The sequence below is a fragment of the Sorex fumeus genome, unplaced genomic scaffold, assembly GCF_029834395.1.
Source record: "Sorex fumeus unplaced genomic scaffold, SorFum_2.1 ptg000063l, whole genome shotgun sequence".
Lineage (NCBI taxonomy): Eukaryota > Metazoa > Chordata > Mammalia > Eulipotyphla > Soricidae > Sorex > Sorex fumeus.
In genome coordinates, this window is record NW_026606120.1 from 46,389,759 (window position 1) to 46,417,186 (window position 27,428).

The window sequence follows — 27,428 nt, forward strand, 5'->3', positions numbered from 1 at the left end:
TTCATGGCCAGGAAACCAGGTGAGTCAGGGTGGCCAGGGGAGAGGCAGTCTCTGCCTGAGGCAGAGCTGAGAGGCCGTCCCCTCACAGGAACGCAGGCCTGGCCAGGGTGTGCCCAGAGTGGTATCAGGCTTGGCATCCCAGCCACCAAACAACACCTTGTATCCGGGGCTTCTGGAAAGGGCTCTGGATGTGATGGGAACTGGGAGGAGGGGGGTCAGAAGTCGGGCCTCGGGGGCTGGTCCCCTCCTTTGTCTGCAGAGAGGCTACCAAGTGGGAGCACAGACAGGAGAGACCATTTGTCCGTACCGCGCGTGCGCGAGGGTGCAGGCTGAGCTCTCTCTCTCCGACCCAGCCGGGAGCCCTCCACAGTGAGGACTGCACACGGAGACCCCGGATCAGATGGAGAGAAGCCCTGGGTTTCTGAGTGAACACTGGGACAACTCACTGCCACATCATAGAAAGCACCAGAAGCAAAATGTGTGCCCGGAAGTGGGACTACTGTGGGAGAGTATGCAGGAGCCCCTCCCCCAGGGGCTGTCATCCTGGGGGACACTTCCTGGGTGCAGGAGCCCACCCCGGCCCCCCCTCTATCTGGGGACACATTCTGCACCTGCACTCACTGCTTCCTGAGACACTGGGAGCCCAGAGAGCAGCAGACACAGGAAGGGGTGAGACCGGACTGGGCAGTGCTTCGGAAGAGTACAGGGCCACACGGCGGCGGGGGACGTCCAAGGTGTGTGGCCAGTCCAGGGCAGCAGCAGGGCCTGGCCCGGCCTCCCCAACCCTGGCCTTACTCACTTCTGGGCTCCAAAAGGGGACAGAAGACAGAGGATTAGAGAGACACACCAGCAGCGCAAATCTCAATACTGACCACCTGATATCTGGGGGTGGGGGGAGTACAGGAGGGTCTGGTGGGGGCTTCCGGGTAGCTGGGGGTGTGTGGGGGGGGGGGGCGTCCCAGGTCCCTCCCTACAGTCTCTTTTTGATCAGCTTCTCGAGTTTGCGGATGCGCGACGACTCCTGCTCAGGCGTGGGGGTCAGCAGGGATAGTGAGCCGGAGCCGTCGGGCCCGGAGGGCGGCGCCGGGAGCCGCTGGCGGAAGAGCTCCAGCATGCTGCTCTGCTCACTGCGCTTCAGGCCCTGCAGGGGGGAGAGAGGAGGAGCGTGAGTGCTGCACGCCCAGGCTGCAGGAGAAGGGACGTACGGGTGGAGTCCCAAACTGTCACACGAGGATGAGGATTTCATGGGTTAAATACACCTGCAGGACTCTGGGGGGGCTGAGGCTTGGTGAGCCCAGCATGCACGGCCCTGGGGTCACACCCAACACCTCTAGGCACAGACCCAGGAGCCACCCCCAGAATAGAAACCGAACGTGAGGATGTTCCTGAGGACAGAGAGAGAACCCCCCAGCTGACCTTCATATCCAGAATCTTCTGGAAGGTCTCTGTGTTATAGTCCATAAGGAGTTTGATATAGTTGTCCACGAATAACTCCAGGGGCTCATGTGGGGCCATCACCACCTGTAGGGAGAGATAAGGCCGGCACTGATGGGCGGCCCACCCACACTCCACAGGGTAGGTCGCTGGCTGCCCACCAAGTGGACTCTGCGATGGCCAGCAGCTTGCGGCTCAGAAAGGCCCCTGGCCCAGTTTGCCTTCACATTCAGGAAGAACAATGGTTCTGAAATTGGGTGAGTTACCCCCCCCCCCACCCCCGCGCCTGCCCATGAAGGATAAGTGATACGCCTCTCCTGAAGCTTCCCACTCAGAGGGCGGGGGGGGGGGTGTCCCCGGTGAGTCTCACAGGTCAGGGCATTGGGGAAGCTGTGTCTGAGGGCCTCCTGTGGAGAGGGCCCTGCCCTGGATAGGCGGGCGACACGGGGCGTGGAGAGAAGCCGGCTTCTTCAGAGCAGCACTGCCGAGGTGCTGCCTCCCGCTCCCCAGGGCCCAAGGCCTAGAGCCTGCTAGAACTGCCCTCTCTTGGCCAGCTGCTCCAACCCCCGGTGCCCCTGTCCCCCTTTCAGGGAAAAAAAAATCATTCAACGCTCTCCCGAAAACTACCTTCTTTCTGTGAACAAACAGAAAGTGTCCCCCAACTGCACCTGGGGCTGCTAATCCCCCTATCATTTCAGTTACGGAATGTGTGTGTGCATGTCTGTGTCTGTGTGCGTGCATGCGTGTGCGTTTTTGTGTGTGCATATCTGCGCACGTGTGCATGTCTGCGTGTGTGCATGTCTGTGTGTGCATATCTATGTGTCTGTGTACGTGTACATCACGTGTATGTGCATGTGTGTGTGCATGTCTATCTGTGTATGCATATCGATGTGTCTGTGTCTGTGTCTATGTGTGTATGTCTATCTGTGTGTGTCTGCATGTCTGAATGTGTTATTGTGCTAGTGTCTGTGTGTGAATCTGCATCTGTCTGTATCTATGTATGTGTGTCTGTGGTCTCTGTGTGTGGTATATGCCTGTCTTGTGTGTGTATGTGTGTGCGTGTGTGTGTTTGGGTTTGCACATGTGTTTGCACATGCTACTGTCTTCTCTGGGAAACATTGATGGAAACTCAGTATACGAACAGAAGAAAAGGACCCTCCAGTTCATTTCTTGTTGTGTTGAAACTTGAGTCTGATTTTCTTTCTCCTTAGGAAATTCTTGACATGCACTGAGGTGCAGCAAGGACTAGCAGACTCAGAAACTCTCTGCAGGTTCTCGTTGAACCGTGTGCCCCTGCCCCACGAGAGGGCAGTGGTTGGGGAAGGCCATGTCTGGGCAATTCTGGGCAGCTGTTCCAGACCCCAGGCAATGTCCATTCCTGCTGTCATCTGTTTGTGAGGCAGACCTGAATTCCACGCTGATCCTGCACATTCCTGAGTCTTGGCCCCTCTCCTCAATGCCCTCGCTTCTCAACCAGTATAGGTGTTGCTCAGGGCAGGAGGGCAAGGCTTAGACATTCAACATGTCCTCAGCCCTCAGAGGGGTTTTAGGAAGCCCTGTCATGTCTGCACAGTGTTCCCGCACAGCCGCGGTGGACAAAACGCCAGAGAGGCAGTGCTAATGGAGGGCTTCAGGGGAGCAGAGAGCAATTCACCGTGACAAGACCAGCTCATTCCTGATCTTGGCCAAACTTAACAAGACCGTTATGACAAAGAAGTCATCTGTCAGGAAGAGTGACTGGTCCCCAAACTGGCTACCGAGTTTGACTCACATCCGGTAAGGCCAATGGCCAGCGTAGTCTGAGAATGCAGACAACCCTCTGAATCCCAGCCCGCAGCCACCCAGTCGCTCTGTCAGACACGCGAAGGGAGTCAGTGCACCTTGAGGATCATCTCCGCCCGGGTCATGCCTTTCACCACAATCTTCGTGTAGCTGGCGGGGGCTTTCCTCACCACCTGCGAGCCAATGGAGGGGAGGTCGAGTAGGACCACCTTCAAGGAATGGGTGTCCAGCAGCAGCTGTGGGTGCAAAGTAGAAGAACGCCAGTCATCTCCTCAGGCCAAGACATGCGAGTCAAGTCCATGCTGATTCCTGACATAGTCCTGACTTTATTTCCTGATCTGATCATTCTTTACACTAAAAGCAAATAAACCAAAAAAAACAGGGGTGGGGAGTGGGGTGATATGGCTCAGTGGCACAGTGCATGTCTCGAGTATGTGAGGGCCTGAGTTTAATTCGAGGCAGCACTATTTTGGGGCCACACTTGGGAGCTTCTGGGAGTTACTCCTGGAGAATATATGGTACATGCAGGAGGTCCGGCTTCTTCCTTGTGCTCTCACTGGCCTGGGGTAGATATAACTTTCAAGTTTTTGATTTCCTGCTCTGGACGAAGTGAGACTGCTGGATTCTACGGGGGTTCTACTCTGACTTCTTGAGGAAGCTCCGTATTGCTTTCCAAAATGGCTGAAAGCCCCACCAGCATCTGAGAGCCACATTTTCTCCACAGTCACTGATACTCCTTCATTTCAATGTGCGCCACCTGCACAGGTATCAAAGCATCCCCTGGGGCTCTGAGTTTCATTTCCCCTCTAAGTGAGCGTCTTGTCCTGTTTGCTGGCCACTGCTGTTTCCTTTGGAGAAGTATCTATTCAAATCTTCTACCCATTTTATAATGGGCTGACTTTTTTTGGTTATTATTTATGCATTCTTAGGAAATATCTCTGTTCTATATATACACTGAATATTAAACCCTTATCAGATATGATGTATGAATATCTCCTATCAGTACTTGTTATTTCATTCCATTAATGTTTTCTTTCACTGTACAAAAACTGTTTTTTTTTTAAAAAAAAAACTTACTTATTTTTGAGTTTGGAGTCACCCCGGCAACATCCAGGGATGACTACCAGGACAGTGCTCAGAGATCTCCTGGCGATGCTCAAGGGACTGTCACACTGGGATCAAAGCTCGGCTTCCTGCAAGCAGAGCAAGTGCTCCAGCCTCTTGAGCCTTCTCTCCATCTCTGTACAAAGCCTTTTTTTAATTTGACAGATGCTTTTTAAAAAATTTATTTGATTCTGCAGGGTGTGGCCACACCCAGCAGTGCTCAGTGTTTACTCTGAGCTCTGTGCTCAGGGATCACTCCTGACAGTGTTTGGGACGCTCTATTTGGTGCTGGGGGTCAAACCAGGGTCAGCCACATACAAAGCAAGTGCCTTAACCCTTGCATGATCCCTCCGGTCGCTTATACTTGCTTTCATTTCTTTTGCCATTGGAGTAAAGTTATTGAATGCTTTACCTATAGGAGATCTGGGTTTAAATCATGTCAGGCACACAATGTCTGAGCACTGCCAGGAGTGAACCCTGAGCACAGAGCCAGGAGTAGCTATCAAGCACTGCCTGGTATGACCTAAAAGCCAAAAAACAAAAAGGAAGAAAAAGACAAGAAAAAGCTTTCAGTTTTTCACTGATGAGTATGTTGCTAGCTGCGAGTTTGTAGTCGACCTCTCTGTCGAAGTATGTTTCTTTTATCACCATTTTATTAGGAGCTTTAATGATCCATGGGTGCTGCGCCCTGTCAAACGTCACCTGTTTACTCAGATTGTTGTGATACTTTTGTTGTTTTGGGAGCCACACCTGGCTGTGCTCAGGGCTGACTCCTACCTATGTGCTCAAGAATCACTCCTGGTGGGCTTAGGGGACCGTATGGGATGCCAAGGATCAAACCTGGGAACTTCATGCAGGCAAGCGCCCCATCTGCTGTACTATCGCTTCGGCTCTATCTCTAGGTATTTTAAAACTTATGCTTTGACTTCCTTCCTTACCCAATGATTTGTAGGTATGGGTGTGTGTGAGGGAGCATACCTGGCTGTGCTTAAAGGCTATGCTTGGCACAGTGCTTGAGGGTTATACACAGTGGAGTTTGCCTGAACCCAAGATTCTGACATTCAAAGCACGTGCTTCAGCCCTTTGAACTGTTTTCCTGGCCTGACCCAATGGCTAGTAAGACGTACACTGTCTAGTCACCATGTCTGAGGCTCCCTTGTCCCCTTTTCTGAAGGTGCCGGGGACTGAGCCTGTGTGTCACCTGTGTGCTCTGGGTCACACCCCGTGACCCTCTCCTCTTTTCTTTCTGAAGTTGACGTCTAGTTTTAGAGTGCTGTGACTGGACAAATACCTCATAGGATTTCAATCTTCCTAAGTGTATGGACAATTGTTTGGTGTCCTAGCATAAGGCATCCTTGAAAACATTCCATGGGCCCTTGAGAAAAATGCAAAGTCAGTTGTTTGGAGGTGAAATGTTCTATAAATGCCGATTAAGACATCTGGTCTGGTTTGTCAGTTCAGGTTGTCTCCTTCATTTTCTCTCTGGTTGACATATTCATGGTTCTAAGTGGGGTGCTACAACTCCCTGCTGTGTTGCTGTTAATATCACTCTTGTATACTAACTACATATTTATTTTGCCTTATATATTTTGGTGCTCCATCATTTGGTGTATATAGATATTAGGTGGAACAGATTCCTATTGGGTTAACGTTTTCCCCTATCTTTTCTTACCTCTTATTTCTGGAAATTTATTTTATTTTTTGGCTTTCGGGTCACATCCAGCTGTGCTCAGGGTTGAATCTTCTGTGCTCAGGGATCACTCCTGGTGATACTTGGGACCGTATGAGGCTCACGGGATCAACCAGGGTAACAGCGAGGCAAGCACCTCACCTGTTGTCCTGTCTCTTCAGCCTGCTGGGCATTTATCTTATCTGATATAAATATAGCTGTATGTGCCATTTTCAGATTACCCTTTATTTGTAGGATTGCTTTCCAACCATTTACTTTGAACCCATAATATCTGTTCTGGAGTGAAGATGAGTTTCTTGTGGGCTGCCAAAAGTCAGATTTTGTTTTTGAACCCATTCAATCACTCTATGCGTTATAATAGATCAATTTAGAGCATTAACATCTAGGGTCATGTTGAAATGTATTTATTGGCATTTTATTTATCTACCTTTTAGTTTGTCTTTGTTCATTTGTTTTTGTCTTATTTTCTTTTATTGTACACTAGCATCTTTACTTTTGTGTTCTTTTTTCAATTAATATTTTTCTTCATAAGATTTTAAGGATATCTTGCATGTTTCCTTGTAAGATTATATACTTATGGCCCATTAAATGGCTTGAGCTCGATTTCATTCTGGTGAGCTACAGTTTCAGTTCCCGTGATGCAAATTTGTGGTGTCCCACTGCTCTTACACAGAAATGCTTTTTGTTTTTTAAGTCACCTTAATATTTCTTGCAAGGCTGGTGCTGATAAACTGCTTTAAGTTTTGCTCTTTTTGTTGGTGGGGGAGCACACCCAGCAGTGCTCAGGGCTTACTCCTGGCTCTGTGCTCAAAGATCACTCTTGACATTGCCAAAGAAGTGGTTCCTTTGAGGATTTGGGATCCAGGCAAGTCCCGCTACAGACAAAGCAAGTGCCTTACCTGCTGTACAATCTCCCTGGCCCCAAACTTTAATTTCACTTTAAATTTTAGCTATAAAGCCTTTAACCCCTCCTTTGACTCTGAGTGTTAACTTGGCTGGAAATACTTTTCTTGGGCCCAGGGAGATGACAGGACTGGAGGGCGTCCCTTGCAGGAGGAGCTCAAGGTCTGATTCCTGATACCTGATGGGCCCCCCAGTGTGCTGGGTATGGGCCTGATTGCCCCTGAGTACTGCCAGCCTGAGCAGCACCGCTCTGCAGAGCCAAGAATCAAACAAGAATCTAAGCACTGCCGGCAAGCTTCCTCCTCTGGGCCCCTCCCAGCCCCAAACAAGAACATCCTTTCCCTGGAATGTCCTGTCTATGCTGTACCATCTGTCCTGTGAGGTCACCACGGAAAAGTCTATGGATGATCTGACAGGGCCTCCCTGTGTCTGGTTCACAGATCTCGAGATGCATACAAGAGTCTGATCAGTCATATTTTAGGTTTAACCTTAAAAAACGGTAATGCAGCTATGCTAAGGAAAGAGTGATTTCATGCTGTGACCCAGCGAGTCAGAGGCCAGACCCAGCAGGTCGCTCCAGGCACCTGGAGATAAAATTCCTCCCTCTCCTGCCCTGTGGAAAGGACATGGGCGCACAGAGAAGGGCACCCAAGCCTGCAAAGGACAGATCAGAACAGACCATTTGAGGCGGATATAAAGAATTGAAGGGTCAAAAGTAGAGAGAGAGGGTATGGGGAAATTGTCTGCCACAGAGGCAGGGGGAGGGCTGGGCTGTGGGAGGGATACTGGGGACACTGGTGGTGGAAAATGGGCACTGGTGGATGGATGGGTGTTTGATCATTGTATGACTGAAACTTAAACATGAAAGCTTTGTAACTGTATCTCACAGTGATTCAATTAAAAAAATAATTGAGGGGTCAAGAGACACCACAGGGGTCTAGACACTTGCCACCTTGCATGTGGCAGACCCCAGTTTGATCCCTGGCACTGCCCACCTCTAAAGAACACAGATGTCAAACTCCAGATTAAAATCCTTCACAAGAGGGGCTGGAGCGACAGCACAGTGGGTTGGACATTTGCCTTGCATGTGTCTGACTTTGGTTTGATCCCTGGCATCCCAAACCGTTCCCCAGACACTGCCAGGAATAATTCACGAGTACAGAGCCAGGAATAAGCTCTAAGCATCACTTGGTGTGACCCCCCAAACAAACAAAAATCTAAAATAAGAAAATAAAACCTCAGACATGAAAAAGTATATATGCAATTAGAAAATAAAGGTGGTTGTTCCGCCCCCTCCCCTCTGCTATACGTTTCCTTGTGGAGCTCACATTGCTCTGTGCTCCTGCACTCCTGGCCTCAGTGTCAGCCTGGCCTCCATGCAGAGCCTGCACATGTGCTGACCAGGGGCTGCACTCGTTTCAGTTGTGTGCTCATGCACATTTTCCTTATTTGGGGTGCCGGGGGGCTGAGGACACACCCAGCAGTGCTCAGGGGGTGCCGGGGATGGAGCACGGGTCAGCCATGTACAAGGCCAACACCCTTCCCACTGTGCTACTGCTCTGGCCCCAGCACACTCGATTGTTGGACGGCAACTGGTGTGATGCTCAGGGGATACTCCTAGCATCGTGCTGGGGATCTGTTCCTGGTGATGCTCAGTGAATGAGGCCCTGGGCTGAATCTGGAGCTCCTACACACACACACACACGTTTGGACATACGTTTGGGCTGTAGTGCTTGCTGGGGGCTGCAAGCCTGGCTACAGTGCCACCTTACCTTTTAGGCATCGTGTTCCCTGGGGAGGTGCATTCCCGTGGCAGTGCTCCCGCAGAGGTCGCGTACTCTGCTAGTGCCAGCAGTTCCGTAGAAGTGGCTGGGGCCCCAAGTGGCACACTGAACAAGGGACTAAACTCAGGGCCTCATGCTTGAAGGCGGGATGCAAGGTCATCCTCCAGGCCTCCAATACAGACTATTTACTTATGGGTAGGAAAGAATGTGAAAACACAGGAAAGACAAGAGCCTATTACTTTAAGAGAAGAGGCCCAAGGGTGAACTCCCCAGAAGGGAAGCCACAGGAGAATCTACAGGTCCCTGCAGGAATGTGAAAGGACCACCCAGAATCCAAGTCGCTCCCCGCAGTCTCATGTGACGGGTAACCGTCACGTATGCAGGAAACTCCAGGCCAGGAAAATTTGGAAAAACTGTATATAACCTTCTCCCAAAAGCCAACTCTGCTTTTTCCACTCTGGAGAAGCCCGTGTTCTCTCTTGAACACATCTCTTTCCTATGCTCTCTCCTCTCATCTTTAAACTTTCCATAAAAACTTAAGAGAAAAGAAGCCTAAGTCAAAAAACACACAACACATACAGAAAAACATACGTGTAACATATCAAAACACATACGGGAAGGATAAAAGTCAACGTCAGATTAATGGGAGCAGGGCAACAGCTCACAGGGCTGGAGCTCCCGCTTTGCAAACAGGATCCCTGGGACCTGAGGGTCCCCTGAGTACCATCAGGACCAGCCTCCCAAGTGTAGAGCTGGGAGTAGCCCATGGGTATCAACAGGTGTGGCCCCCAAACTAAAAATCAGAATAGTGGTCACCTCGGTGCATGAAGGGAAGAGAAAGGCAGGTGGAGCACCCAGGGGCCTCAGCGACAACCACTACTGCCTTGGCCAGAGAAGGAGACAGAGCTCAACAGGCTGGGCCAGGAGGAGCCCCTACGCACCATCAGATGTGGGCCAAAAACCAGCTAAAAAGGATCTAAAACAAACATGTTATGATTTAACTGAGCTGAGTAGAATCTGACTTCTTGACTTTTTCTACCACTGTCTCAAGAGGAAACATTTCTTTCATTGCTCAAGTATGCCACATGAGGCCTTACAAAGACTGAACTTTATCCTCCAAGGAGCAAATTTTAGAGTCTTGTCAAAATCAAAGTCATGTCTTGGAATTTGTCAGTAGGAAGGAAGAAACCAACACTTATATTCTTTTAATATACAGGAATACTTCCTATTTTCTTGATATTGCCTACTTCCCAGAGACAGGCATAAATAATAGGGCCACACCCGGTGGTGGTACTCAGGGCTTAATCCTGGCTCTGTGCTCAGGGGTGACTCCTGGTGTGGCTTTGGGGACCTTATGGGGTTCCAGGGATTGAACCCGGGTTGGAAGCGTGTGAGGTTAAGTGCCCTGCTGTACTATCACTCTGACTCAGTAGCTTCATAATCTTTTACAGAAATGTATATGCTACAGTCTGGGTAAAGATACAATTTAAGTCACCTCATTACTGGGCGTGCTCTGAGGAATGTGTAATTAAGGGTAATTAGTACAGAAACTCAGATGATGGCTACCATACAACTAGGTGCTGTGGCACAGGCTCCGAGCAGGGACCACGGTCACCTATTTGTCCCTTTGCTGTCTGACACTTCATTAAACGGCCCCTGACATACAGGTAACTTCGAGCATCCTCAGGCCTCCCCAGTGTTCTCCTTGTTGGTGACCTCCCTCCTTCCCCTCAGGGCTGACCACTGCATCCCATGCCTGAGGCTTCAACTGACCTTCTTGCTTGTCTCCTGTGCCTGATCCACTGCCCTCCCTTCTCTGTGCTTGAGAGTGCTTCTCTCTGCTGGATCAGGGGTAGGCACTGAGCTGTAGCAGACTGCCAAACTGTCACCCAGTTTGGTTGTGTTCATTTCTTCTTTTTTTTTTTTTTGCTTTTGGGTCAGCTGGAGGTACTCAGGGATCACTCCCAGCAGGGCTCAGGGGACCGTACGTGTGCTGGAAATTAAAATAGGAGAGAGCTGCATGCAATGCCAGCACCCTACCCACTGTAATACCTTTCTGGCCCAGTATCAATTTCCTTTCTTCCTGGCAATATGCGAAAGTTCCAGCTGTTCCATAACCTCACCTACAGAGAAGTTCAGTTGTTTTAGTGTTAGTCATTCTGATATCATTGTCATTTTAACTTCCACGTTTGACGACAGTCACATGCTCTGTCACCGATCCTCAGGACTCATTCTAGAACTGATGGCTTGTGCCCTTTGACCCCCATTGCTCCACTTTCTCCTTCTCCTGGAGACAACCTGGCTTTTTAAAAAGATTCTCTCTATATGGCACATTTTATAGGTTTTAAAGTAGATTTAAAATGTAAGTACTTTGTTAGTATATACTGGCCTAACAGTATCTACTATTATGACTTTTTTTTTCCTATTTTGAGTCACACCCGGCAATGCTCGGGGTTACCTTGGCTCTGCACTCAGGAATTATTCCTGGAGGTGCTCGGGGGATCATATGGGATGCTGGGGATCGAACCTGGGTCAGCTGTGTACAAGGCAAGAACCCTACCCACTGTGCTATCGCTCTAGCTTCCTCTGTGACTCATCTCTTGGTGGAAAGAATTTCTCAAATTTGTTTTATGGCTTTTTTTTTTGGCCACACCCAGAGGTACTCAGGACTGACTCCTGGTTCTGTGCTCAGGGATTATTCCTGGTGGGCCCAGGGGGCCGACCACATGGGATACTGGGGGATTGGCTTCATGCAAGGCAAATGCTCTGTCCACTGCACTATCACTCCGTCCCCAAGAAGTTCTCAATTTTAAATATTTCAAATAATCACATTAAAAAATAATTAGTACATTTACTGTTTTTGTTTAAAGAGCCATTGTTTAACCAACAGTCATAAGAATGTTGTTAACTTTCAGAAGCCTTATGGCTTTACTTTTATAGCCATGATTCACCTGGAATTACTATTTAAATATTGAAATGTACCATAAAACACCTCCTATGAAAGTGCTCATTAAAAATTTCTGAATTAAAAAAAATTCATATACATATTTTTGCTTTTCGGGTCATATCCAGTGATGCTCAGGGTTAGTCCTGGCTCTGCATTCAGGAGTCACTCCTGGCAGTGCTTACCATATGGGATAATGGGGATCAAACCTGGGTTGGCTGCATGAAAGGCAAATGCCCTCGCTCTGGTCCCAAGTGCTCATTTTTTAGTGTATTTATAAGGTTGTGCATGCATTACCACTATACCATTCCAAAACAGCTCATCACCCCACACAAAAATCCCATGCTGGTGATCTATCCTGTTTACTTCTCTTTCTTATTAGCCCTCCCAGCCACTAATATCTTTTCTGCCTTATGAATCAGTCTGTTCTGGACATTTTATATAAATGAAGCCCTTTGCATCTGGTTTCTTTCACTTAAGTATACTATTTTCAAGGTTCATCTATGTTGCAACATGAGTAAAACCTGATTATGACTAAATAAGTCCTTTGTAAGTTCACCCATATTTTATTTACTCACTAGCTGATGGACTATGGGGTTATTTCTCTTTTGACTAACACAAGTCATGTCATCACGCACATTTGTGTAGAAGTTTTGGTGTGAACATTCCTTTTCAATTCTCTGGCGTATATTCCAAGGCAAAGCCTGGCAAGCTCCCCGTGACGTATTTGATATGCCAAACACAGTAACAACAAGTTTGACAATGAAGACGTTACTGGGCCTGCTCCAGCAAATCGATGAACAATGGGAGGACAGTGCTACAGTGCTATATTCCAAGGAGTGGAACTGTGGGTAATGTGGTAGCTGTGTTTTCCGTTACGTAAAGCTTCCCGACAGTTTTACAAAATGCACGTAACAATACTATATGAGGATTTTGATTTTATCAAAATCATTTATGGATTTTTGTATATAGTTGTGTGCTGAAGGTCAAGATTAGTATTTACCCCATATTGATATCCAGTTATTTAGCAATTTTTGTCTTTTGTTTTTACCCCCACCTTAATTTTCCTTTTATCTAGCATTATTTATTGTGAAGACTATCCAAACTGAATTAATTACACTGCCATTTTGTTAATAAATTTAGTTTCCAATGTTTATATGTGTGGGAAACTGGAACTGGATTCTGTTCTATTGGTCTACTTGTCCCGGGCACCTTAATCACCATAAAATAGGTCTTGATACCCTGAAGTTTGGCTCACGACTCTGTTCTTGACTTTTAAGATGACTGAACTATTCTTGCTCTTCAGCAATTTCATCCAACTTTTAGAATTAACTTATCAATTTACACTTATACATATATATTCCAACACTCCCAGACAGCCTATCTCTACTGGGATTTTAATTGGAATTGTACTGTATCTGCAGACTGATTTTGGAAGAAGTTATATCTTTCCAATATTGAGTCTTTAACATGTGAATGTAAGTCATCTTGTCCTTTTTGTGGGGCAACTACAGCTGATGGTGCTTGGGACCATGCAAAATTGGGGACTGAACCAAGATTTCCACATACAGAAGATGTTCTCCAGTCCTTGAGGCATTTCCCCAGCTCCCAGATTGCCATTTATGGTTTTGTTTTTTAGTCTACACCCAGCTATTCTCAGGGCTTATTCCTGGCTCTGAGCTTAGGGATCCTAATGGGGCTCCGGGGACTGTGTGGGATGCTGGGGATTGATTGAACTGGGTCAGCCATGTGCAAGGCAAGCTCCATTCTTCTTTTTTTTTCTTTTTAGGTCACACTTGGCGATGCTTAGGGGTTATTCCTGCCCTGTACTCAGGAGTTACTCCTTGAAGTACTTGGGGGACCATATGGGATGCTAGGGATTGAACCCAGGCTAGCTGTGCATAGTACAACTATCTGTTGTTCTAGCACTCTGGCCCCTAAATAAACTTTGAATAGTGATCTCATATATATGATGCTGTAGACACAGTCCAGTGGGCAAACTGCCAGCCTCACATGCAGCAGACCCTAGTGGTCCTATAAGCACTAGGAGTGACTCAGGGGTCACTCCCTAACACAGAGTCAGGAATAGCCCCTGAGCCCAGGTGTGGCTTTAATAAAAAGAGTGATCTCACATGCAGCCACCCTGGTAGGTTTACATTATAATAGTTCACGGCAATAGTTTCGCTGTAGATCTTTTTGGATACTGTCATTCACAGTCATGTACCTCATGAATAGTATCAGCTTGTTCCTTCCTTTCTGATCCACAAGCTTCTCATTTATTTACTTTTCTGGGAGGAAGGAGGGCCATACCTGGTGGTGCTCAGGAGTCGTCATTGCCTTTCTGGTGTTTGGGGGTCACTCGTGGCAGTGCTTGGGGGACCAGGTGCAGCTAGGATAGAACTCTGAGTCCCTCATACTGTACAGGTACCCGCTGAGCCATCTCCCTGGGCTAAATACCTTTGATTTCCTTTCTTCAAAAAAAATTAACTTTTCATTTTTGCCTATTCTGGCTATGACTTCCAGGGCAATGTGGGACAGAAATGTGATTGCTGACACTTGTCTTCGCCTTAATATTGAGAGAAAATCTAAGGAAGAGTGGGTTTGACTGGCATCTCCCCACCAACGAAATCACTGACTTCACAGGTTTTCGGGGTGCGTATTTTCAGGCTGAGGGGACGGTGGCTCCTCCTGGTACTGTGTGGCACAGGGGACAGATGTCCTGATGGTTGATGGCTCCTTCAAAAAAGCCTCGAGTCCTCACTCAAGTGGGGCCAGAGCTTAACAAGACAGAGGTGAGAGATGGGGTAGAGAGTCAAGAAGCTCTTCTAACAACAATGACAACAAAAAAGTAAAACACAAAAAGGGAGAAAGTTCTATGACCTGGGCAGAAGCATATGGGCACAGGAAAAGGAAAGAGAAAGTTTTGCTTTTTTGAATATAAGCTCTATAATCAGAAAATCTGGCATGAAGCTAGTTAATTCCAGGAAGCATGAAGTTTTGTGCTTCAGTTCCCAAAATAAAATTTTATTGTGGCTCCCGATGAGTAGGCCTGAGTGGGTGTGGAGCACTGCAACATTTCATAAATCTTGTTATTATGAAGACTTTCAATAGTATAATGAACCTGCACCTACCGCCCACACCTGCCATTCTCCTCTCACAGCATCTAAGCCTCTCACTCAGCGGCTCTCGATGGGTGGAGATTTCCTGTCCGGTCCCATCTTCCTCTTGGACATCTGGCATGTGTGGAGACATTTTTGGCTGGTGACTTGGGGAAGCTATTACCGACCATGGTTAGCAGAGGTAAGGAAATGCCACCACGCAGCTTGTACTGCAGGACAGTTCCCCAACTAAGTTCAAAGGCCAAGAGTTGGGAAGTGCTGGGCTGGGGAGAGAGTACACAGGTGAAGTCGCATGCCTAGCATGCAACCGTGACCATCACACTGCTGTGAATCCTAGCGCTGCGCGTGGTCCCCAAGCCCAGGGCTGGAGGGGACCTGCACATGTCCCCTCCTCCATATCCCGCTATGGGGAGGCTCGGTAGAACATATGCCCTAGCTGAGTGAGAGCCTTGGTTCAACCCAACCCAGGCCCAGGGAGGGAGCAAGGAGGAAAGGAGGGAGAGAGCAATAGCGGGAGAGATGGGGGGAAAGAGAGAGAGGAAGAATATCTTTTCTTTTTCTCTTTCTCTTTCTTTCTTTCTTTCTTTCTTTCTTTCTTTCTTTCTTTCTTTCGAGGAGGAATATCTCAATGTAATCACTCCCTAGCCTTCACTAAATTTTTGTTGAGGTAAAATTTATATAGATATCAAAACTCAATTTTTATTTATATAATTTATGGGGTCTGTTCTCAGGGCCACGTTGGCTCTGCGCTTGAGCTGCCCCTGACTCTATGGTCAGGGTGGGGTGGGGGAGCGGGGCGGGGGGTATGTGGTGCCAGGGGCTGAACACAGCAGGCACCCCACCTCTGACCTCTACTTTTGTACGATTCCAAGAAACGGACTTACTCATGGGATCCAGTCATACATTTCTATATACCTTGTTTCAGAGTTAACATCTTCCCTTATATTCCTAGTTTACTAAGGCTTTCTTAGCATATCATCTATAAGTGTTATTTAGCCTCAATTCTCATAAAGAATGCTTAACAAAACGCAACAGGGTGAAGGGTGTGGTTCTACACGCAAGGGGCCCTGGGTCCACCCCCAGCACCTTGGAAAACAAACAGAAACATGCCCTGTCCTGCTTAAGAGATCTACCAAGAAGAACTTGGCCCCAAATAACCACCCCACTTTCTTAGGTTCTACCTTTGGTGATGAAGGAACTACACATCATTCTCTTTTTACCTTTTCGAGGTGTTTATGCTTAAAAAACAAAGTCTGAAAAAAAAATTTTCTTCTTTTTTTTGTTGAGCCACACCTGGCAGTGCTCAGGGAATCACTCCTGGCTGGGTTTGGGGGTCCATATGTGGTGCTGGGGATTGAACCCAGGTAAGCTGTGTAAAAGGCAAGTGACCTACCGCTGTACTACTGCTCTGGTCCAACAATCCAAAACAAATTTAAAATATCTTTCTCCTAAATGGTTCTGAATTAAGTAATTTAAAAGTGGATATGGTCAAAACATGGCTTATAGTCATGTATCACTGGATGACGGGCAGGCCATGGACAGAGGCACAGAGGACGGTGGCCGCAGCAGGCTCGAGTCAGTTGTCAGTTCAGGGGCCTGCAGGATGGTTCACAGGGCTGCTCTGCAGGAGTCCAAGGTTTGATCCAGGAGAAACACATGCTCCGGGAAGAACTGAGTAACACTTCTGAGCACTACAGGTCTGCTCCCGCCAAGTCAGTAACTGACTCCCAGTCAATAGAGGTTTGTGTAATTATCCTCTCTCAGAGCCAGAGAGGGAGCACAGCAGGCAGGGCACTTCCCTTGCACCTAACCGACCTGGGTTCAATCCCCATATGGTCCCCAGAGCACCACCAGGTGTGATTCCTGAGTGCAGAGCCAGGAGTAACCTCTGAGCATTGAATGGCCCCCAAACAAAACAAAACAAAACAAAACAAAACAAAACAAAACAGAATTATCCGCTATGATATCTGCACAAAGCCAAAACCACTGTGTGACACACTGCTCAGAATAGACCCCGTTATTAAGAGATGTGTGACTCTCTCTAGACAAAGAAAGGCATTCTGACACATCTTAACATAACGATCCCCAAAGACATGCTACGTGAAGAGTTTGCAGGACTCTGCTGCCACTGAGCTCCGGAGAGCAGCCCGGTTAGTGACAGGACTCTGAAGGGTGGCAATGAGGGGTGGGAGGGAGGTGTGGGGAGTGGTTCCTTTCCATTGGAGAGGTGAGAAATGCCTGGAGGCCGACTATGTGATGATGGACACAATAATCCGGGACTTAAGACTATTTTTGAAAATAGCTTGAAATGATTTTTAAAACTTTTTTGGGACCGTACCCAGAGTACTTGGGAGACCATGCGGTGCCAGGGATCCAATCCAGGGCTTCTGCATGCAACACATAGCTTGCTTCTGGCCCCAGTATTACTGAATATACACTTGCACTTCACTTAAAATGGTAAATTTTGGGCTGGAGTGATAGTACAGTGGATAGGGCGCTGGCCTAGCACATGGCTGACCCAGATTTGATCCCAGCATCCCATCAGGTACCTACCCCCCCCCCGCCCCAGGAGTGATCCCTGATGGCAGAACCAGAATAAAGCTCTCAGCAGAGCTGAGTGTGGCCCAAAACAAACAAACAAAGGTAAGTTTTACACTGTGCATATTTTATCAGAATAAAAAAAAAGTCAATATAGTATATAAAGGTCATACTAAGGAAAAGAAAGTAGTTTCATAGACAGCACTGTCTGTAGCACTGTCCTCCTGTTGTTCATCAATTTGCTCGAGCGGGCACTAGTAATGTCTCCATTGTGAGACTCGTTACTGTTTTTGGCAAATCAAACAAGTTACGAGTAGCTTGCCAGGCTTTGCCCTGTGGGCGGGATACTTCCGGTAGCTTGCTGGGCCCTCCGAGAGGGACAGAGGAATGAACCTGGGTTGGCCGTGTGCAAGGCAAATGCCCTACCCGCTGTGCTATCACAAATATACTGCTCAAAATCTTCAGACCCCATCATTTGAGTGATCTAGAAGTTGTGTGTGTGTGTGAGAGAGAGAGAGAGAGAGAGAAAGAGAGAGAGAGAGAGAGAGAGAGAGAGAGAGAGAGAGAGAGAGAGAGAAAGAGAGCGTGAGCGCACAGAACTCAAATTGTAACTGCTGTGCTCACAGGGATGGTGGGTGCTGGAGTGGGCTGGCCCATCAGGCCTCCCGGGAGTTTAAAGTCCTCCTCTCTACACCATTTCCTGACACAGTGTGCTGCGGCCTCTACAGTAAGTCTGTGCAAATGGCTTTCATCTGTGCTGTGTGCCCAGTCATAAACACATGGTCTAAGGCTACTAATAGCCCTACAAATCCCTGAAGAGTCCCTAAGTATCGTGCACTAGCAAGAAGCAATATAAATACTGGAGTGCTGGGGTTCATGTGGCCCTGCAAAAGACTCGAAGACAAATAGTTCAGTTAACACAGGAATCCAGAAGAGAATGAAGAGGAGGAAAACGTCTCCTCTCCAACTCTTGGCAGAGATTTTGAAGTCTAACCAAATGCTGGGCCTCAAACCTTTGTGGCAAAGCAGAGGCAGCTGGCATCAGTCTGAACCTTGGCACTGAGTTTAAACACTTTTGTTAAGAGTTTGGATTCCAGGTGCTGTAAGACTGAAGGCAGAATCGGTTTCATTCTACGAGCCTCTCTCTGTGCAAGCTTCTCCACTCCTGCTTTCTGCGGCTTAGGGATCCCTGCCTTCAGTTCCTGGTGAGTTTCCGGTCCCACACACTCGGGCTAGCCTGGATCAAGCTAGACCCGAACTTCACGCGGGACTCCTTTGGGGGCCGCAGTGCCTGTGTTCCCACCTCTGTCCTCCTCAGGCTCTTCCTGCTGGGAGCCCAAGTCCCCTATCACCACTTTATCAATCACTTGTGTTTGTTTGGGGTCTGAGGAAGAGAAATTCCAGGTTAACAGATGGCTTTCTCATCTACACCTCAAAGTAAATCCTGGCTGAACTGAGATTTCTCTGAAGATACAAGCTTTGAGACGGCAGTTTTCCTTGATTTTTTTGCCCCCTATTTTTGCAGTTCAGAGCCTCACAAGAGGAGCCAGAGCGACAGCACAGTGGGCAGGGTACCCTTGTATGTGGCTGATCTGGGTTCGATCCCTGGCTCCCTGTGGCCCGCCAGGAGTGATCCCTGAGCACAGAGTTGGAAGTAAGCCCTGAGCACTACTGTGGGTGTGCCTTCCCTCAAAACAACACAAAAACAGGGCCTCCGTGAGAGGTAGAGTGTGCCCTACCGCTTAAACACATCACTGACTCTAATTTATCTTTTTGGGGGTCACAACCGGCGATGCTCAGGTATTACTCCTGGCAGTGCTCAGGGACCATATGGGATGCTGGGAATCGAATCCAGGTCGGCTGTGTGCAAGGCCAATACCCTACCTACTGTGCTATTACTCCAGCTCCCGCTATTTTAATTTTTAATTATCTATTTTTTGCTGTTGAGGCTTAAAGTTAGGCCTCATCCATGCAAAGCAGGACTCTACCACCGAACTGCATCTCAGAGCCCTACTTCAACACTGTCTTGGGCCAGAGAGATAGCCCAGGGGCTTAAGGCACCTGTGTTGCACGTGGCTGACCTGGGTTCAATTCCTGGCACCACATGTGGTCCCCCGAGTCCTATCAGAAGTGATCTCTAAGCACAGAGAATGAAGTGAGCCCTGACGACTATCAGGAGTGGCCTCAACCACCACAGTGAAAACAAAAGAAACAAAAAGACCCACTGTCCTAAGAGAAAATCTGCAGAAAATAGGTAGGATATTGGATTCATGTGATGGCATAAAAATATCGTGGTTATCAGACAGTCAATCAGTTAGTAAGCTGTCAGCTCCTGAAAACACGTTCCCAGAGAGTTAACTTCATGTTCCAAAGGTTTCATGAAGTCTAAAGACTGAGCTCTGGAGGCTGAGAACTTGAAGCTTCTCTCAGGAACACAGATTGTAATCACTCTACATCCTCTCGGATTACACAGGCTGCTGCGAGGTGAACAGAATGAGTTCTCAGTAAACAGGGCTACAGAAACTCTAGACAACATGCTGGGGCATTATTCTGCTGTTTCCAACGGAGAGAATGACTTCTTCGCTTGTAACACGCAAGAGGCAAGGATTTCAAAACATCATGATGCTACCGTCAGAAGCGGTCAGCCAGTGTCTGCATCCCCGAAACCGCCCAGGGAGTTCTCTGAGACAATACTCCTGACTCCGGCTAACGCAGGTCAGCTGGAAAGCCCGCGGCGAGCACTGACTGATGTTCCTAGGCTGGGAGGTGGGAATTGAAAGCAGAAACCGCGCTGGATTCCTAGGCTGAGGAAGTTGAAATGACTAAGAGCTGGCACTGGTGGAAGGCTGACCACGTGCCAGACGCCGTGTCCCACGCTTCATGGGCATGGTCTTGTTGAAGCCTCACTTCCCCCGGCCAGGCAGGACAATAATGATCTTTGTTTTCTAGGTGAGGAAACCGAAGAGCTGTGATTAAGGGGCTTGTCTCAGGGCAACCGTCACGGCTACACTGTGCAAACAAGATTCCCTCCTCGCCTCACTCATGCTGGGGCCCGGAACCTAAACGCTCACACCTTACTGCCTGTCTTTTCTTCTCCTGCCCCCCTCCCCCCCCCCCGCCTTTTTGGGTCACACCCGGCGATGCCCAGGGGTTACTCCTGGCGGTGCTGGGGGGACCATATGAGTTGCTGGGAATTTGGCCGCATGCAAGGTAAACGCCCTACCTGCTGTGCTATTGTTCCAGTCCCACTGGCTGCCTTTTCATGCCATAGGAAGCCCACTGCTTAGAGAACAGACATGCAGCCTGCACTTCTTAGGTGGAGGCACAGTCACTGGTGCATAAGGCAATCTGCCATCCCCTCCCCCCCTCGCATGACACAGCCCTGCAGTGCTGAAGGCAAGTTACTGAGTCTCTACCAAGTCAACTGACTGAGTGGGAAAGTTTTGTACCACATCATCTTCCTTAAAATACAGCTTGAGTTCCTTCAAGGGTCAAGAGTTCCCTTGCATACAGCCAACCGGGTTCAATCCCCAGCACCTCATATGGTCCACAGAGTTCCACCAGGAATCATCCCTGAGCACAGAGTCAGGAGTAAGCTGTAAGCACACCTGGGTGTGGCTGAACCACTTACTCCCTGTCTCCCTCCCACCCCCTGCCTTGACCAAAAAAAAAAAAAACCTAAAAAAAAAATAAAAAAACATAAAAGGTTGCTAGGAGGGGATTTAGGGAGAATTTATTTTCATGATGATGTGAGAATTATTCAGCTCAGTATTTGAATAAATAGCATTTAACTGGGAATTTTTAAGGAATCAGGAGCCAAATATTAATTATTAATAGTTGAATATTAAAAAAAAATCCCTGTAGCTTAAACTGTTTCCTGAACTCAAGCTGTTCAGATTTCTGACAGTCTGAATGATGATACTGGATGAGGCGCAGCCTAGAACTCATCAGAAGCACAGAATTAACAGTGGGCTTAAGGGTTAGGGTGAGGTAAACAGGTCTTTTTTTGGGGAGTTTGGGGGCCACACCTGGCAATGATCAGGGGTTGCTCCTGGCTCTGCACTCAGGAATCACTCCGGGCCGTGCTCTCAAGACCACATGGGGTCCTGGGGACCGATCTCGGGTCAGCTGCATGCAAGGCATGTACCTTACACGTTGCTGTACCATCTCCCCTGGCTGGTAAACAGTTTCTTGATACTAGAACATAAACTTTCCGTTGCTTGCTACTCTTAAGTAGTCGCTGCCCTAGCCAGGATGGGATCCAAAATAAACAAAGCTGCCACAGGATGCGACTCAGCACTGAGCACTTGCCTGACATGTGTGAGGCTCTGGGTTTGATCCCCAGAGCCACAAAATACAAACCAAAATAACAATAACAAAACAATCAGCACCTTTTCTGATCCTTCTGCCTAGTTTTCTCCTGTCTCTCTTAAGCCCCAGCTTTCAGAGAAATCTCTCAATACCCATGACTCCGGCTCTAGACATCTTTTTGCATAATCTTCAGCCTGCATGAGTTAAAAATCATCTCTTGATTTATCTATGAACAGTGCATTCACTGTCTTACTGGATTGTGAAGTACGTAGTCAGGTGGTGTGGGGGGGGCACCTTGGCAACGAATTTGGGAGAGTTATAATATTGAGACATGATCTGAAAAAGATCTGTCACCAGCCCAAACCCCAAAGTGGGACCCCATTTGGAGATTGTTCCCAGGAACAAAGGCCTGGAAAGACAGTCCTTATGGAGAAGCTGGACTCCCATAGGAGTGTTTTTTTTTTAATTAATTTTTTTTTATCAGAATGAAAGTCTCCCCTGAAGACTGAGTAAAGATACTTCTTTATTTTCCCTTTCACAAGTCACAGTCATTTTTCTCTGACAAGCTCAGCAGTGGACACTTAACTGCAGAAAAAAAATCCCAAGTCAGAGTAGTGTGGATAAGGTTGTAAAATCAGTTCTGCAAAAGCAAGAGGCAGGCGCTCTGGGGCATGTGAGTTCGTTTTGTGGGGTCCTCTCTCCTAGTTTTCTCCTCTCTCATCTGCATTTTCTCCTGCATTGGTGGTGGTGGTGGTGGGGGAAATGCCATTTCTTTTCCCTCATCCTTTTATGTAGTTGGTTTTTCTGGGCCACACCCAGCAGTGCTCAGGGTTTGCTTCTCGTGGTACGTGGGACCATATGTAGTGCTGGGGCTCAAACCCGAACTGGCCACATGCAAGGCAATCACCCCACACCTTGTACTATCTCTCTGGCTTTTTCTTTCCCCTTTCACAAATAAAACTTAACTGCTTCAATATGTTCTCCTGACATTCCTTTCTGTGGGAAGAGGCAATGAACCTGAGAATCCAGGGAGAGAGTAGGACTGACTTCTCCTTTTCGCACTGGCTCCCTCCAGCCAGTTAACCACGGCTCCCAAACATGGAATGGGGGGGACCCGTTCCCGCGCAGTGCCAATCAGTGGATCTCTGATGCAGCCAAGGGCTGCCTTCAAGGGGCTGGCGGGACAGAGCATCTATGCCCTGCACATGTTTCTATGATCTGACCTGCCTGGGCACTTCAGTGCAAGGTCAGGGAGGGCAGTAGCAGGCTCGCTCTCGACTATGGCTGCCCTCCAGTCTGTGACCTCCCCACTCTCAAGGCACTGGTCATAATGGCCAACATTGTGAAGGAGAGACTGAAGCATCAGGAAAGAGCAGAGATCTGTCAGGTGGCCAGCCCTGCACCTCGAACACTGTCTGGTACTTAGTAGGTGCTCAACTGTCAGATATTTAGGAGGCACTCAGTAGGAACAGCTTCGATAAACAGATGGCTAAATTAAACTGTCAGGTTATCATCCTGTCACCAAGGGGGGGTGGTGGGTGATTTTATTCTCTGTGTACTAGAGAGAGAAGCGTCTGCTTTATGGCAACAGACAGGAAGAAGAGGCCTTCTGTTAATTTCATCTTACCTGTTCTGCTCCCACCATGCTGATTGGCTTGCACTTGAAGAGGTGGGTGATGAACTTGGGAATGAAGGAGCTGCAGATAAAGGTAGAAAAAGAAACACAATTAGGCGTATTTTCCTTTCCCTAGCACTGCAGACGCTTCTTCCCAGAGGCCCCACTGCCTCCCACAGGACATCTGAGCAGCAGGCAAGTACGGTAGGCACCAACTTTCCCTTCGCATTCCACACTCGAAGCCTGGAGAGGGTTGGGGAGGGAAAGTCCCTCCTGAACTACAGTGGTGGGTCCCAATGTGCTGCTGCTGGTCCAAGCCTGGCAGTGCACTGGTGACTGCAGTTGGGTCCTCAAGCAGGGATAGGAGCCAAGTGTACTGAATGGAACTGGAGGGAAAACGTTTCTGCGGGGCTGGATCAAGACTCTCTTCTTTGGGGTAGCATGGGCTAGAACAGTAGAAGCTGACATGGAACAGTCAGCCTAAGGATGAAGTCAACAGTCTTCAGTGACATGCTTGAACCAATGAATCAACCATCTTTGGACCTGCCCTACCTCTGGACATCTGGCTCCACGAAACACAGAAACTCACCTTTTATCTAAGTCAGGGCATTCCTTGCTAGTAACTGAAAACATCTGAACAGATATGGCAGTAGAGAATACATGAGCTAGTTATGAGAGAGAGAGTTTGTTTGGTTTGTTCTGGGGCCATATCCGGCAATGCTCAGGGCCTACGCCTGGCTCGACACTCAGGAATTGGGCTGGAGAAATAGTAGAGGAAGGGCGTTTGCCTTGCACACAGCAGACCAGGTTTGATCCCTGGTATCCCATATGGTATCCTGAGCATGTGCTGCCAGGAGTGATTCCAGAGTGTACAACCAGAAATAACCCCTGAACACTGCCAGGTATGGCTCCAAAAAAAAAAAAAGGAAAAAAGGAATTACTCCTGGCAGAGCTTAGGGGACCATTTAGAGTGTCCGGGATTAAACCAGGGTCAGCAATGTGCAAGGCAATCACCCTATCTGCTGTGCTATCCCCTGATATTTATTTTTTAAAAAGGGGAATATTTTCTTTTACAATTTTTATTCTAAGAACACTTTTTTTCTGTGGGCCTGAGCGTTAGTAGGGCATTTGCCTTGCACATGGCCGACCTGGGTTCAATCCCCGGCATCCTATGTGGTCCCCCAAGCACTACCAGGAGTAATTCCTGAGTGCAGAGTCAGGAGAAACCCCTGAGCATCACTGGGTGTGACCCCCCCAAAAAAGCAAAAACAAACAAAACCCCAAAACAAAACATTTTTTGTTTTTGTACCACACCTGGCTGTGCCAAAGATCAAGTACAGTAATGAACTCAGGTGTGTATATAGATCCTTCCAAAGTAATTATATGTATTTTTTAATTTTGGGAGGTAGATCATGGCAAAGCCTGGCAAGCTCCCCGTGACGTATTCAATATGCCAAACACAGTAACAACAAGTCTCAAAAATGGAGACTTACTAGGCCTGCTCAAGCAAATCGATGAACAATGGGAGGACAGTGTTTGTGTTTGTTTAGGGGGTAGATGCCAAGAAGTTGTATTATTGGGTCGTATGGGAGTCCTAATTTTTAAAAAAATTATGAGATCTTTGGTGTAAATTTAGTCAACAATTGTGAACTAGTAACTGTCAGATCAAGGAACAAAATATATGTTCTCTCAAAAAATGTACTGAGGATGGAAGGGCAACCTGACTTGGCAGGCTGATGATAACCTGTGTGGGGAAGGGGAGAGTATAAATTTAATAGGTTGAGGGTCTTCTAAGAAAAGCACTGCAGAGGCTTATGTAGAGAAAGCTAAGTTGCCTGGGGTACAGAATTAAAAACTGACCCAAAGAAATCAAGAGTTGAATAAAAAAATTAAACAAAACAAGAAAACCCTTCAGCCAGTTCTTCTGGACAGGGACAGTTGTTATTTACTTGTTTGTTTATTACTTTTTGGATCACACCCTGTGATGCCCGGGGGTCACTCCTGGCTCTGCACTCAGGAATTACTCCTAGCAGTGCTTGGGGGGTAATATGGGATGGGGGGTGGGTGGGATATTGAACCTGGGTTGGACGGCAGGTTGCTATCGCTCCTGCCTACAGGACAGTTGTCCTTATTTTGTCCTTTACCCCAAAGCCCAAGATAAGGACAGGTGAAAGGGTTACTCAGAAGCCTTTGGGTATAGACGGCCTCAGGGGAACAGCTCACAAAGGAATTTAACTGATCTCACTGGCACTTCCTAGCAATGTGCTTCCCTGTTCTCTTTCTCTATGAAAACCACTTCAGGTGACTGCCCAGTGACCCTGAGGTCATGAAGCCGCCATCTTCCATCTGCTGGCTTGTCAAGGAAAGCTCCTCCTTGGCCAGTCAGCATCTTGACTGAGCAGCCCTCCCCAAGGTGTAAGACACCCAGAAGAGCCTAGAGTTGGAGGGATCGCTAGAGCGAAGGGGCCAGAAGGCATCTTCTGTGCCCACGACAAGGGAGGAATGGTTGGTGCCACAAAGCAGGACTGGCATCTCAGAGAAGGGCAGCTGAGCAGTCTCCCTGGGCTCTGCGTGGGTTCTCAGGTGTGGCACCTCCAGCCTCCTTGAACTCTACATCTTTCCTGTATACCCGTGACCCCTATAGCAATCTAACCACTCCCAGGACCTCATTCACCCAGTCACCCAAGTCAGAAATGTGCGATTTCTGCTTGCTGCTTCATCGTCAGCCACACTTGGCCACCCAGGGCTGGCCTGGGACATGCAGACCCCCTCCTCCTTGCCCTTCCCACTGCTACCATCCTACCTACTTCCATGGGAGTTACATAATCTGCTTCCGGAGCAGCCTCCCGGCCTTTAGCCTCAGTCTCTCTAAGCTGTCTTTGACAAATTTTTTTTTCTTTTTTTTTGCTTTTTGGGTCACATCTGGTGATGCACAGGGGTTACTTCTGGCTCTGCACTCAGGAGTTACTCCTGGTGGTGCTCAAGGGACCATATGGGATACTGCGAATCGAACCTGGGTTGGCCACATGCAAGGCAAACGCCCTACCCACTGTGCTATCTCTCCAGTCCCCTTTGACAAATAATTTAATATAGTGAATAAGCCTTCTCTAATGCAAACTCTTTAAAGCTGAAGACAAGGCCTTCCTTGGTTATCTTGATTCTCTGCCCTAGGTCGCATCATGCCTTAAGACCTAAGCCCTGACATCCAGGGCTGGTTGGGTTTTTTTTTTTCTTCAGAGATGTCATAATTTTGCAGACGACTGCATCACTGCCCCTCTGTCCATCCTCCCTTAGCCTATAACGCATTTCCTCAAAGCCTAATGGGTAAGCACATTAGACCAAGGATCTCTCTCCTTTGAGGCTTTTCCTTAGTCCCTTTCATCTAACTCAACAGAAACCCCGTAGAACTCTACCTTAACATCTAACCTACCTTATTATATTTATATGCTTAAATATCCATGTCTGTCCATAGGAATCACATCTGTTAAGTCAAAGTACTTAATTCTGGTCTCAAGTGAATTCATGTTGATTAAAAAAAAATAACGGTAGCAGTTACCATTTTTCAATTCCATATTTTAAAAAAATTTAATTTCACATTTTTATACCACTTTTCCACATCAGTGTGGTACCCAGCACTTGATCCAGAATTGACATATGAAATCCTGCTGTATACTCCCAGCCACTAAAAGATTGGTTCTTTTTAGTATCTCTGTATCCTGAGTAACAGCAAATCAGTTTAGCGGAAGAAGTCGCTTGTGATTAAGACCCATCTCTGGCAGGGGTAACCTTGCTCTACACGGGAAAGGCTTCAGAGATAAACTGGAGGCATTGGTGACATAAGAAAGGAAGCTAACGGGAAGGAAAATTAACTTCCAGAGGTCGGATCTAGGGAAAGGCTGGCTGATCAGAAGGGAGTGAGAACAAAGGCCTATTTGAAAAGCATTCTTTGGTGTAGTTCTAAACCAGAGCCAGGCCAAACAAGTGACATGATATTGAATTCTTGCCTAATTGCAAAACTAGATGCCGTTAATAACCCTGGTTACTTTGTTCTTGAGGAGACCCCAGTCATGTCCTTGAACTGGCTCTGTGAGCTTGCCTTCAGGGAGTTCGGCAGTGGAAATAAACGAAATAACTGGCCAGCAACAGGTCTTTGGAGAAGTCCCAGCAATGTGGGGGGTAACTGCCAGAGGCTTCTCTAGACCCT

General features: G+C 47.8%; 1 protein-coding gene across 1 annotated transcript in view; it reads right to left on the minus strand.

Annotated features, from left to right (window-relative positions):
* Positions 1-927: 927 nt before the first annotated feature.
* Positions 928-27,428, minus strand: part of VPS53 (VPS53 subunit of GARP complex) — a 158,434-nt gene continuing 131,933 nt past the window's right edge. Inside the window, exons 19-22 of the mRNA XM_056126892.1 lie at positions 23,237-23,306; positions 3,315-3,452; positions 1,417-1,521; positions 928-1,141 (exon numbers count right to left, since the gene is read on the minus strand). Of these exons, the coding sequence (XP_055982867.1) occupies positions 971-1,141; positions 1,417-1,521; positions 3,315-3,452; positions 23,237-23,306 (484 nt within the window). The 3' untranslated portion in view covers positions 928-970. The remainder of the gene's footprint in view (positions 1,142-1,416; positions 1,522-3,314; positions 3,453-23,236; positions 23,307-27,428) is intronic.